The 14,574-nt window shown below is 40.7% G+C and overlaps 1 protein-coding gene across 3 annotated transcripts in view; it reads left to right on the top strand.

Moving 5' to 3' along the window:
- Window positions 1-14,574, top strand: part of hsd17b14 (hydroxysteroid (17-beta) dehydrogenase 14) — a 44,245-nt gene that overhangs the window by 1,409 nt on the left and 28,262 nt on the right. For 2 of the 3 annotated variants that reach the window (XM_050070024.1, XM_050070022.1), the window contains exons 2-8: window positions 2,924-3,079; window positions 3,889-4,041; window positions 4,410-4,663; window positions 7,845-7,950; window positions 9,063-9,189; window positions 11,620-11,853; window positions 12,653-12,847. In XM_050070024.1, the coding sequence (XP_049925981.1) occupies window positions 2,924-3,079; window positions 3,889-4,041; window positions 4,410-4,663; window positions 7,845-7,950; window positions 9,063-9,189; window positions 11,620-11,853; window positions 12,653-12,847 (1,225 nt within the window). Of the gene's footprint in view, window positions 1-265; window positions 364-2,923; window positions 3,080-3,888; window positions 4,042-4,409; window positions 4,664-7,844; window positions 7,951-9,062; window positions 9,190-11,619; window positions 11,854-12,652; window positions 12,848-14,574 lie in introns of those variants that run through there. The other variant, XM_050070023.1, reaches the window with a different exon arrangement.

The following is a 14,574-nucleotide window of genomic DNA, read 5'->3' as shown; positions in this document are numbered from 1 at the left end:
GCTCAATAAAAAAAGTTGGGAGGATGATTTCCCCCATCTCACCCCCATTAAGCAGCTATAAAACTGAATGTGATAGACTGACGTTACCAAACAATGTCCATGCTAAGAATGACATAAGGATTGAAAAGAGGATTTGTAAAGACTACAACAGTGGAACACCCTCCCCCTCCTCTCCTGTGTACTCTGTTCACCGAGGATTATATCTTTGCAATTGAAACTTAGCAGGACATTCTCCGCCCCCAAAATACACAATTTCAGATCACGCTGGCAATCCGACTTTGTGCCTGGACTGTTGCAAGGACTAGAAAAGGGGCAGAGATATGGCCGGAGAGTGGAGGTAAAAGCGTGAGAGCAGACCAACTAGTAGGTAACATTTTTTTATGTGCTCCTTCTTGTCTACTGTATTTTAGTCTGCAACTGTATCACTACCGCTGCAGAAAATACCATTGGCTCATCTGATGGATTATAATCACGTCTGATTGCAATTGTCTCACTGAGTCAGACTGTTTGTAAATGTGACATTCATACTTCTGACAAGGATTTGGCATGGCTGCGCTGCTCTCAAGATGTGTTTATATAGGATTAATGTTTAGAGATGGTGGTGGTGGGGTCTCCGTTGAGTAGAAATGTGTAGTGTTATTGGACAGGGGACACATTCTTACTGGTTGACTCTTTCTTTCGTGTTGAAGGTGATGACTTCGCCTCAGAGGAAAATTTGATTGCTTCATAATAATCCTGTGTTGACTCACAGGAGCTAAAATAGACTTACAGATAATTATTAACAGTTGTCAGGTGTTTATTGGAGAGCTGTGATGTGGCTCTAGGGTGACTGTCCAAAATGATGGATTTGGACCTCTTTAAGTACCAACCATAGTGTTGATATTGTATACATTTTTCTGCATTCAGCCTTATTCTTTCTGATTACTCATACTGCTGAGTTGCTTTCAGACAAACTTACTTAATTTCAAAATTGCCAGGCTGCTGTGTGGCTTTAAGCATGGCAATGTAGGCTGGTCGGTCTACCACTTTGGTCAAGACTGAAACATCTTACCCACTATAGGATGGATATCTCTGACATTTTGTGCAAACATTCGTGATCCCCAGAGGATGAATCTTTACAGGTTTAGTGATCCTCTGACATTTCATTTAGAGCCAACATGAGGTTGGAAGTTTGAGGTTTTGGTGAAATTTCTCAGCAGCTATTGTATGAATTGATGTGCAATTGGGTACAGATATTAATGTTGTCCAGAGGATGAATCCTAATGATTTTAGTGATCCCTTGATTGTTCAGCTAGCGCCACTAGCAGGTCAACATTTTCACATGTCATCTGAATTATCTCACCATCCACAAATTGGATTGGTAAAAAAAAATGTCAGGGTTTATGGTTCCCAGATGATGAATCCCCCGACAATGTTTTTGAGTGAAATGACTTAACAGTTACTGGAGGGATGGAAATTTGGCAAATGGCCGTAAAATTTGGTACAAATATTTTTGTCCCCATCAGAATGAATTGTAATAACTTTGGTGCTCCCCTGACTTTTCCTCTAGTGCCACCATGAGGTCAAAAATTTGAATTTGTGTCAACATTACATTACATTACATTTACAACATTATGACATTTGCAAACATTGGGTTTTGTTCAAAATTCCTTGGGACCAAATGTTATTCTTTTTCATCAAGATGACGTTGACATGCAACGTTTGAGGACGTTGGATTTTGGTTACTTTACACAATTTAAAACCAACAAAATTTTGTCATTCGTCATCAGTATTCTACATCAAATTGACATTGGCATTTAATGCCTTTGAATTTTGGTCACGTGACAGCACAACCTAAATTCAACTAAATATTGTTTTAAAAGTATTTAAAATTTTAAATTATTTTTATTTTGAAATAATGGATATGAAATAATTTTGCTATGGATGCAGTTATGATCATAGATACTCAGCGGAAGCAATAGAATCATTTTTAAATGAATGAAATAATTTTTAAATCATCATTCGGTGTCAAATTATGGATTTCTTTAGTAGGTAGCTGTTTAATAAGTGGGATAATGTATAATGAGTGGGTCATTATGTAAGACCTGTCTTGCATCACACTGTCAGGGTTTATTTCACAGTAATGAACCACTTGCTGTATATTATACCTTACTTAGCATGCTAGCACGCAAAAACTTAGAAGCTGAACATGGTAGACATTATACCTGCTAAACATGAAATTAGCTTTTAGCTCAAAGTACTGCTGTTTCTATGTGCACCTTCACACAGACTCTAGCAAGGCTGTAGACTCATGTTCTTTCCCGAACTCTTCCAGTATGAATTCAACCAGTAACTTCCACTCAGACCTGTCAATCACAGATTGTCAAACAACCAGGGGCAACATCTCACGGCTCCTAACCGACTCATTTTTTAACAGCACTCATCAATGTTATCTCTTCTTTTATCAGCAACTCCACATTGTGCAGTATTTAGATTCTGGCAGATTCCATTTAAGGGATGATGACAGATTACATCTCTTGAGTTGTTTCTTCGTGTCCTGTTTAGCCTTTGCCTGCTGTGTTTGGGTTGCCTGCAGTCATACTTCATTGCTGCCCTTAGAAACCCAAACCAAATACTCAGAAGACATTCCCTGTTTTGTGTGTAAGTGAGTAGCAGGTAGCTCTGGTTGTCCCCAACCCCTCTTGAAAAACAGAGTCAGCCAGCTGGTAGGGCGATGGTGTGAATCCTCACTAGCCACGGGAGAAGAATGCTCTGTTAAAATAGTCTATAAACAATCCACGGTCTTCACATTTGATGAATAAGTTAAAGAGCCGAGGATGCATCATTAACCAACACTGAATTCTGTGCTGTCCAGCATGTGCTAAATTATGTTGAATCATGTATTTTCCCAGCAGTAAACCCATCTCTCCCACTGTCTCCACAGGCAGGATGACAAACCAGTCGACAGCAAACCAGTCCAACACAAACAAGAAGGAGAAAGACGAGAGCCAGCGAGATGACAACACAGAAGTTGCGTATAAAGATGCAGGCCACTGCAGCCGCAACACCCACAACCTGCTGCTGGGACTCACTGTTATGGGTATGCATGGACTGGGAAACTGTCTGTGTATCTGTAATTATATTATTCTGTGTTGAACTGCAATGTATCTCCAGCACCTTGTGAAAGCTGGACTGCAGTTGTTTTACAATCTAATAAAACTTATGAACCATTTGAGAAAAACAAGCCCAATCTCAGCTTTTGGTCAACATTATTTAACATTCCAAATTCTATTAAATTTGTGGTCAGTTTTATTGTTCAAAAAAGCCGCAGCAAATATTAACACGCACACTAGACGTACAGACTCGTGATCATTTTCCCATGAGACAACTTTGGCTTGTTGTTGTCTTTAGTCTGCCTCTGTAAACACTTTGGTATGTTTCTACATAGTTGTGTTCTTTGTCCAAAAAAAGAAAAAGAAAAAAAAACCCTGCTAAGTTGTGGAGTGTGTTATTTTTGTCGGCCATTTGTCAGCCAGATTTAAAACCCCGATATAAACCCGTTTACATTACAGTAGACGGTTCTCATTAGTCAGAGGTCTCTTACATGTCAGAGTACTTTTTGGGGGGGAAGAAAAGTAGGCCAGTGAGTCCACGAAAAAACCAAGAAAGACCTTGAGGGTCTATCAGCATGTGGTTTCTGAAGGCTCATACCAGTGCACAATTTTAGATATTTCTCATATTTGGCTGATATTTTGTACCACTTTTCCAGTTAACTAAGTACACACAGTCAGGGTTATTATTAAGTACTTAATAATTTACTTATTTTGGTTCAAATACATACGTAGATATGTCCCTACTTGGAAAAAAAGCAACTTTAGATCAACATTATTCGTTTTTTCCTCCCCTCAGGTGTTGTCATGGGAGCGGTGTTTGGGATGCTGCTGCGGTACATGAAGGTGAGGGACATGGCTGCCCTTACTATGGTTTCCTTCCCAGGAGAAATCCTCATGAGGATGCTGAAGATGCTCATCCTGCCTCTGATCATCTCCAGCCTCATCACAGGTATGCCGCTACACACACATGCAAGCACAGACACACAGGAGGTAATGTTGATTGGCGTTCTTTTAGAGTGACAATATGTCCGAAAATATTGGACATTCATGGCCCCCAGAGGATAAATCCTGATTACCTTTCATAGCACCACTAACCAGTCAGATGTTCCACATTTTTCAGCTCTTTTGGTTCATAATGAGATGACTTTACAACTAATTACTAATTAAGCTTGTACTTTAAGACTAATGTGTAGATTTTGAATGTTTGTGATAAACTGAAGGATGAAGTGTTCCTTTATGTGTTGAGAAAATTCTCCAACTTCTTAAGATAAAGAAACAATATGAGCACAAACAATAATTGTCATCGGTCTCTTTCAGGGCTGGCTGGTCTAGATGCCCGCTCCAGTGGCAGGATGGGCAGTAGAGCCATGGTGTACTACATGTCCACCACTGTAATCGCTGCCATCCTTGGAGTCATCCTGGTATTGGGGATCCACCCCGGGAACCCCAAACTAAGGGGAGGCTCCAGCAGCTCAGCCCCAAAGAACCAGGAGGTCAGCAGTCTGGACGCCTTCCTCGACCTGCTCAGAAACCTCTTCCCTGAGAACCTGGTGCAGGCCTGCTTCCAGCAGGTAGGCTCGACATTTGAAACATATCACTGGAACTGTTATATTACTCTGGTGCTTTATTCGTGCACACGTTAGGGTTGTGTGCATTCAGTGTTACAGATATGGGATAAAAGTCAGAAAGGACACATTGTGTGGCCTGTACTGGTTTTTTAGTTGTCGGTTATTGCTTTAAACTTCCAGCAATGTTGAAATTCTGGTGTGTCAGGCCATAAATGCAGTAATAAAATCTGCATCATTCAACCTCTAAGTGATGCTAACCAAACAACACTGAAAAAATAAGTATCATCCAGTAGAGCTTAAAGGTATATTCAGCAGTTGACAAAACAGTCTCACCACAAGGTCTGTTTAGTGGCTGTTTTGGAGCTTTCAATCATATCATATAATCTTTGTCAGTAGAGGAAGAATATACTTCCGAGGTCAAGAATGAACTTTGTGGCTCAACTTTTAAGCCGACAATGACAGGAAGCCCTTCCTGTTGCTAGAAAAAATGGAAATTTGAGCATCTACAGTTCCATGACCATTGACCAAACTGTTCTGATGAAGATTGTGTGATATGATGTAAAGCACTGGCTCCAAGCAGCAGGTTTGGACCCCCACAAGGAGATGGATCTAAAGGGGTGTGAAATGAGTTACCCTGTTAAAAATGTACTAAGTAATGTAACTATTTTAACTATGTTATTAAAGTAAAATAACTTTTGATTACTTTTTGATTACTTTGTCGACAAATGTTTTAAACTGCGAAATAAAGCTGAAATGTCCGATTACGACCAGATGTTTCCTCAGGTGTGGCATCCAGCATTTTGACATTGACAATATTCTCAGTGCTGGTAAACAAGCTTTACACTATACAGTAATGTGAGTGCCCGTTTCTGATTTCAGAAGGAACCCACTAGAATTTCTAGCACTAAAAGGCTGTTCTTGTCCGACAACATTGCCACTGGCCACGGGGTAGCTGGCATAATTGAGGCAGACTGAGGTTGCTTAGAGCAATCAAAAACACTGCTCAGAATTTGAGCTTGTCTGGACATAGAGACTGCTCCTTTTAAGCCATCCTGCTCTTGATGGTGTTACATTCAAATTTGTCCCAACAGATTTGCTGACCTGTGTTGTTCGGAGTATGCCAAAATAATCCAATAAGAGCAACAGAATTAATGCTGTGTTCTACATGCACATTTGGATGTTGTAATCACCAACATTTTGATTAGTTACTGTAATTTATTTTATTTTTGTTATATTAACAACAGATTTAATTACATTTATTTTGTAATTTAATTACGTTATACTGTTACTGTACATGTAACTCCCCAGCTCTGGAAATGAATACTGGCATAGGGAATTAAAAAAAATTGAAATACTGCTGCATAATATTTTTCAGACATTTCTCCAATCTTTGCTGTTTTCTCGTGAAATTCCATCAAGTGTTGTATCTCTTCTGTCTTCAACAAAGTTGTCAAATGAAACAGTCTAACAAGAGAAAATGACTCTAATTCAACTGCTCACATGTTGAAGACATCCACGTTGTGATGGAAGGCTGAGAGTTGATATTCACAGATGCATATGGCTTTGCAGTGCCATGTGATCATGTTCTATTTTTATTTATTTATGTATTTTATTACATGCTTCTACATGCACTGACCTTGCATTGCCATATGCCTTGTGTGTATGTTTTCTTGAATGTTTCAGTTGCACGTTTATTGTGACTGATTAAACTGTGGTTTTATTGTTTGTACTGTTAAGCACTCTGTGTACGCGTACTATGAAGGGTGCTATATAAATAAAAGTTTACTTACTTACAATAAGGTTGGGAACCACTAAACAGCTCCTTAAAGGACCTCATGTGAAATTGGTTTGTCAACATTTACTATCCACCTTCTATTTTAAAGTTGCAGTAAATATTGTCCCCTCTACGTGAACCTGAAAACGACCTAAGTGTACCAGGTATTAACTGAGCAGTCTGACAGAATGACAAAACTACAGAGAGTTGTTAACGACCAGTGACTCCCTGGAGAATCTGGTTGTCCTTCGAACTCCATACGCAATGTTTTCTACATGTGTCAGTGAAAGTATGATACGACTCAAGGGTTAAGCCTGCCCTCTGGCCATGTGTAGTCCATGAAGTAAAACCTTTGAAGTGTAATTATCCACTGAAAGGTATACTGTGCAGGAGTTGACAGTTACTGTTTGTGAACTGTATCGCTTTTGGCACGGTGTCCATGATTTTTGTAGCTTCTTTGTGGATGTGTGCTGTGCTTGGTCTGGCACGTCCCAACCTTACCTGCTCGCTGTGTCCAGGACTGTCCCAAACACAGCAAAAATAGGAGGAAATACACCTACAAAAAGTGAGGTATTGGAAATGATCCACATGTAGATACTTTATTTTGAGTATCTAGTATCCATCTGAATAAGCAGTTAGTTACAGTAAAGGTCAGTTGGTTAATGGTTAACAGGGTTTGTGATTTGTGATATTCGGCTATATAAACAAAAAAGTCTTGACTCGACGGGACTGTTTATCCAAGCTGATCATTTTAAAATGATAATCCAAGTCTCAATCATGATGCAACTTCTTCTGTCCAAATCCTGTTTTTTCCCCCTCTTCTTTCTGCTCTGCGTGTGTGTGAATGATTAGAAGTAGTCGCCTGTGTTAGACTGGGCGAGGGTCAGCCCTTCTGCTACTGCTAATCTCTTTACATCTGTAATGCTACATCCTTATTTACCACAGCAAGGCATCTGCTGGTGAGCGGGGAGCACTGCTGAGCACCAGCTTATAGACTCTTTCTTATTTTCCCTGCGGTATTCTCTGTTTTTCTTTTCTCTTTTTCTTTATTCTTCACATCTCTCTTTCTCTTTTCTGTCTTCATCTCTGTTTTACTGCTTCTTTTGTTTGTACTCATCGGGGATTCATTGGAGTCATAAAAGGCATAATTGCTTTTGCAGGAAGGAGTCGTCCTTCCTCCTTTCAATCTTCTTGTCTTTCTTTTCTTTCCCTTTGTTGTCTTTATGTGAGAATCTCTTGTTCCATGTTTTGCCTTTTCTTTAAACAAAAAATCTGACTGTGTTGCGCTGCTGCTGCTGCCAAGCTTTTGTTTGCAAAATCAGGGGTTTTGCCGTGTGAATTGGGATCAAGTCGGTTCATTTACAGTCCGAACCCCTGTTCAGTCTCAATGTGGTTCTGTCCTCCATCCAGGTTCAGACGGTGCTGAAAAAGGTGCCGATTGTAGCAACAAACCAAACTGAGCCCGTCTTAGTCAACAGGAAGAAACTGGAGTACAAATGGGGCATGAACGTCCTCGGTGAGTCAGTGACAGAGTATTATTTTCATCCACAAGAGGTTTGAGGCTTATTGCGTTTGAAAAGTTTGGTATTTTTCAGCTTGGTTATTTTCATGTTTTTGTGTCTACATGACTGATGGGAACCACATTTTTTTTTAAATATGCCAAGTATTGAGTAAGAGGGCCGCAGCCAGCAGCAGCAATACAGACAGCAATGTAACCACTTGGGGCTTGTTTGCACCATCAGTTTAAGTCCACTGAAAGTGCGTTTTTGCCACCGACTGGCTCAGATTGTTATTTTAAGTGTCATAACATTATGGAAAGGATCCCTGCAGAGATAGGCCTTTTTGTTAAAGAATAAAATCCTTTTTGTGTAACTTGAAACAGCTCCAAAATCGCCATCGCCAGACCCACCAGACTCCATTTAAATAAACAGTAATTTTATCATCGTAAAACACTTAATCACACGCTTCAGCATGCAAAGTTTGGGTGTTACCACAGAGGGCCACTCTGGAAACAAGTGTTTTTAGTGATGCTTTTAAGTGCTATCCTCTGGGATTTTTTATGACATGATACTCTTGTGAGTCACTGGGCTTTTAAAAATTCCAAATAAAAATCAACTCAAATCAAAGCTGACAGAAACAAACAAACAAACTCTGGTTTGGTTGAATAAATCCTTAATTCACCCAGTTAGATGTGATAATGTGCTGGCTCTATACACGCTAAAATGATGTGGTGGATCTGCCGACGGTGATTTTTGGGGCTGTCACTGGTTAAACAAAAGGGATCCTGCTCTTTAACAAAAAGGTCTCTGTCAGGATCTTTTTCAAAATGTTGTCAGACACTTATAATAATATTCTGAGCCTGTCAGAGGCAAAAACAAACACTTTTAGTCGATGTAAACTGACGGTGCGAACATGTGGTTTCATTGCAGCCTGTGTTGCTGTTGCCAGCTGCAGCCCTCTCACTCAATACTTGACCAGTTTTAAAAATTGTTGCTCCCATTAGTCACTTAGACAAAAGGGTCCAAGTTGAGTTACCCTTTAATTTTCCTGATGTTTGCTGCTTTGCTCTGAGTACTACGGTACTTTCCTCCAGTTTCTGGCAACATGCTGCTTTGTGTCTTCCTCCAGGCTTGATTGGCTTCTTCATCACCTTTGGGATCTGCATGGGCAGGATGGGCGAGCGAGGGAAGATCATGTGCGACTTCTTCAACATCCTCAATGAGATTATCATGACGATGGTGTCCATGATCATGTGGTCAGTGTCGTGTTTTCCCCCTTTGTGTATATGTTTGTTTGCGCCCATCTGCAAGCATGCACAACATGTGCCTCTGTTTTTGTTCATGCGGGCCAATGGCTGCGATGTTTTGGCATTCTGGTGATACCACACACAGGAGTCAGTGACAGTGATGGATGAGGTGAGGACTGGACATGAGACGTATTGTGGGAACGAGCAGTAGTGTTGGACGTCGACGACTGAAGAGGAAAGAAAGGAAGAGGAAAGGGCAGAAAGGGTGTCAGTGAAGGACACAGACAGATGGAAAGAGAGAGAGAGAAAGAGAGGGTTTCCCTGGCACATGCTGGAGTCATGGTATGCTGGGGAGTAGCAGGAGCTGGGGCCTGGAACAATGTTGCAGGCTCCCAGGGGAGCCGGGTGGAAGATCTCCAAAATGTAATGAATCCACCGACGGCAGAGGAGCCACTTGGCAGCAGAGCAGAAAGCAGATGTGGGTGGGAGGGACAGAGGGACGTGGAAAGATGCATGTGAGAGCATGTCTTCAGAAAGCAGTGCGCGCCTTGAGGCTTCGCAGGACCCCGGCGAGTCGCACAGAGAGAGAGAGTGTAGTGGCACTCAGAACAGGGACGGGAAGGGAAGGGAAGGGAAGGGGGGAGCAGGGTAGGCGGTTGGAAGAGAAACAGCAGGATGCTTGTGTTGCAGCTCTCCTAGGCCATCTACATGTGCAGCTGGACACCAAAGGAATCGAGCCCTTGTTCGTATCACTCACACAGTATAAACAGATTACTCATGGGCCGATGGAGCTCGCCAAACACAGAGCCCAGTGTATACAAAAACACGTATCATACGAGGAACACATCCATCAAAACATATACACGGCATACTCCACCAAACAACTGTCACCGAATGCCAGGCTCGGGGGTTCAGCACGCAGCTGACCTGGGAGAGAGCAGGCCGCTGTTGTGATGAGACCTACTTTGACTTGGACCAGGAAAGGCTTAATTCATAGGTCCCACAGCGGCCTGTATTCATGCAGGGCAACAACTGCACTCTAAAGCTGGAAACCAGAGATCCAAGAATGTGTCATGTCCTCTCAAAGTGAAAAGTACTCCTTTGACAGTGAATGAAGATGAATGAGGTGATAAATGCATCCATGTGCCAGGGCATTTGCTTTCTAGGGCTTCAATTAACGATTATTTTCATCAGCAATGAATCATTTATTTTGCAGTAAGTCGTAAAATTGTGAAAAAAGTTTACCGAGGGGACATCTTTAAATATCTTGACAATTTTTTGGTGTTCTTTGCTAAAACAAAAAACAAAAAAAACAAAACAAAAAATAAAAATGAATACAAATATATACAAATATAAACATATATAAATTATGATGATGCTTTTTAGTATCTAAGATGATGATTTTAGGACTGAAATTCTGATTAATTTAAAATACGTTAAAGCAGCAAAAATTAGTTTATAAAATGATCAACAGAAAATGTATCCCCATCTATTTTAATAATTGGTTAATTGTTTAAATCATCTTTAAGCAAAAATAACAAATATTTAATGGTTCCAGCTTCCTAAATGTGAATATTTGCTGCTTTTTTCCCTTACATTATAATATATGGAACATCTTTGAATGTGAATATTACTTTGGGCTGTTGAGATTTGTGTGGACATTTTTCTTCATTTTCTGGGGTTTAAAAGAACAAACAAACAATTAGTGAATTGAAAAAATAAGCCACACATTAACTGATAACAGAAAAAAAGCAGAAAAATACAGATCAATTTTATAAAAAGATAAAATAAAATATGTTAATATACATATAAATATAGACACATAAACTCATTTAGGTGTTAGCCAATTAAGGGGACAGTTCACCCCAAAATAAAAAAAAACAACACATTTTTCCTCTCAGATGTAGTGCTATTAATTAATCTTGACTGTTGGTGTGAGTTGCTGAATTACAAGTCGTAGAGATATCTGCCTTCTCTCCAATATAATGTAACTAGATGGCACTCAGCTTGTGGTGCTCAAGTGGCAAAAAATACATTTGAAAAACCCAACAGCAATGTCTCTTTCCAGAAATCATGACACGGTTACTCAAGATAATCCACAGACCTTGTTGTGAGCAGTTTCATGTGGGAACTATTTTCTTTCTACCAAACTACATCCTCCAACTGTATCACTACTTGGAAGGAAGTGTGCCATTTAGTTTCATTATATTCAAAAGAAGGCAGACATTTCTACAGCCGATATCTCCAACACTCTGCAACTCACACCAAAAAAATCTAGTGTGAAAAATAGCTCTAAGAGGAAAATATGTATTTTTGATTTTGGGGTGAAGTGTTCCCTTAAAGAATAAAATCACATGGTGCTAAATGTAAAAAAGAATAATAGAAATTTGTCATAAGTAATATTTGAGCTCTGATGTGTCCTCCTGTCTCTGTGCTTAGGTACTCTCCTGTCGGTATCGCTTCCCTGATTGCGGGAAAGATCGCAGCTATCGGGGACCTGGAGGTGGTGGCCAGGCAGCTGGGCATGTACATGGTGACCGTCATGGTGGGCCTGGTGATCCATGGCGGCTTGATCCTACCTGCTATATTCTTCGCCATCACCAGAAAAAGTCCCTTTACGTTCTACTCTGGAATCTTCCAGGCTTGGATCACAGCTTTGGGCACTGCTAGCAGGTAGGACAGCCTGCAGGAAGTGTGTATATGTGTATGTGTGTGTATCTGTGTCTGTGGAAGCTCTCCGTTTGGGCATGTGTTAACACATGTGGGTCACATGTTTCTTTTTACAACATCTATTCCTCGAGCAGCTGCTGTAGTTACTATGATTGATCGGCGTAGCCTGCTGCTCGCTTTCAGCTATTTGGGTTAAATCTGAAGCGGCTAAAGGCAAAATTTTGTGTTTACGCGGACAAATCAGGACAGCAGAGCCAAATGTGTGTAAGTGCAGGCTATCATAGACGAGTCCATGTCAGACAGATCCTGTGTTGTAAATGTCTAAGCCTTCGGATTAGTCGTCACCAGCCAAACTGGCCCCGCTGTATCCTGCCCGGCTCGGCTTGGCTCGGCCTGCCTGGGAGTCTGCACGGCCGCTGAAACCAACTGTCATTTTGGCACATTACTGAGGCTTTAGTGAATATGGGTAATCCTATCAACGTTTTCTCTAATTATATTATGACCCGAGCTTAGCAGGGCCAGGAATCAAATTCCTTTAATTCACATGTTGGAGGATTGCAACAGTGGCCTGCACCAGCTGTTAGGACGAGGCTGTCAGCCGACTCAAATTTCCACTTTTTTTTTTTTTTTTCTGTCTCTACCCCGACTTCACCCCCTCACCTCCCTCCTCACCTCTTCACTTCTGTCTTTCACCACCTGTCTACCTATTTTATGTCCTTCAACAGACACTTTGCTCCTGCTCTTTGTACGTTTGCACCTTTTTTTCTCTAACTCTACATCTTGTGGGGCCTCCTTGTCTCAGTGCAGGGACGTTACCTGTCACCTTCCGCTGCCTGGAGGAAAATCTGAAGATTGATAAGCGCGTGACTCGCTTCGTGCTGCCCATAGGTGCCACCATTAACATGGACGGCACCGCGCTGTATGAGGCCGTGGCAGCCATCTTTATTGCCCAGATGAATGACATCACCCTGGACAGCGGACAGATCGTCACTGTCAGGTAAGGCACGTTGTACTACACAGTTTCATAAAAATCAGTGGTTCCCAACCCCCCTGGGCTCCAGATCAGGAGACAGTTTCTACAGAGGAAGTAAGAGATAAAAAGCCTAACGTGTGTCATTATATCCAAAGATTTCACCTTTATTTGGGACGTAAAAGGCACCACAGACCCTCCCTTTTGATTGCCGGTTCACAACAACACTGTTGACATATAAGCCTCTGCCCCACATTACTTAAAGCTATTTGTCAGACATGCTGTAATTAAATTGCAAGATTTGTGTCTGATATGGCGTCTCAACAAAAGGTTTTTGAGATGGAGGAGAACTTGAAAGTCACAGTGAAATGGCGGTGTCTTTGGAGTGTCTTTAGCTTCTGTGTGACTTATTTCTCAGTGAGATTAATATTCGAGCGGTATACAGGTACAAGAGGGATTTAAATCAAATTGTGCACATTTGATTGGGCTGCTAAAAAGCGGGCGGGCTTAGAGTTTAGCACATACACGAGCTACAGTGGACTGTGGCTCCACACACACCTCCCTCCCTGTTAGATCAGGAGGAGGTTGAGGGAGAGATGAATACATTTGACCCCCATCACATAGTTTTGGGAATGAATGAAAGGTTTTGCCCACTAATATCTGAACACATATTTGGCATGTAACAAGATAAATGATAAATTCAGATATAAACTTGGGGGAAAAAATTATTTCACTGTGTCTTTAAGTTCTAAATTTTGTATTATTGTAAGTGATTTCAGCACACAGAAATGAAATTTACTTCCAACTGTGTCAGTCCACTGCTCGATTAAATTTGCTCTGCAGGATTCTTTTTTTCTTCCTTTTGTTTTTAGTTTCCCACATGAGATACAACAACATGTACACATACTTTTAAACATATGTGTATAAAATTACGTGTGAATGCGAGCAAAGCCTCACAATACTTGATCACGCATGTCTCTTTCCTTAGGTCTATGTCACGACACAAGCTGTTTGTTGTCCATCAGCTGATTATAGTGGGTAACAGGAGCTCCTAGTAGTACTCAACTGAAAGCCACATGACATTTTCTCAGGCTGTTTCATCAGTCTAGCTACAAATATTATCTATTTAAATTGTTTTAACATAGAGGAATACTTCACCCTCAACATGACTATTTCTATATCAGTTAGTGATGTCATGTTACCTTGAATTCATGAAGAAAACTTTGTTCTTCTTGCATGCCTTGATCGAAAATATCGGATATATTGATTTATTAATTGATTGGAGACCACTCATAACAACAACAGAACTATATGAAAACATCCGTTTACATACTCACACAACTCATGCAGTATAATCCAAGTCCCGTTTCTCCAGTCGTATGCTCATTACTTCCTCGAACACATGCATTTTCGCTGAAAACACTTTTGTTCTGAAGTCTGGCTTTGAGGAGAGCATAGATAAGTTTCAAATGTTGGCTTTCAGGGAAAGTGCATGTGTTTGGGAAGCACTAAGAATACAACTGGATAAATGAGATTTGGATTATACTGCACAAGTTGTATGACAGTTTGTAAATGGATGTTTTGATACAGTTTTGCTGTTGTTAAATGTGCTTCCCAATCAATCAGCAAGTCAAGATGTTAGGCATATGAGAAAAACAACATTTTCTTCCCCAAATTCAAAGTACTACAGCACGACTAATGGATTAATAAACAGTCATTTTGTGTATGAAGTATTCCCTTAATGCATCTAAGAA

The sequence above is a fragment of the Epinephelus moara genome, chromosome 18, assembly GCF_006386435.1.
Source record: "Epinephelus moara isolate mb chromosome 18, YSFRI_EMoa_1.0, whole genome shotgun sequence".
NCBI classification, from domain to species: Eukaryota; Metazoa; Chordata; class Actinopteri; order Perciformes; family Serranidae; genus Epinephelus; species Epinephelus moara.
Note: the sequence above shows the minus strand (reverse complement) of the source record. Positions and strands in the feature narration are given on the sequence as shown.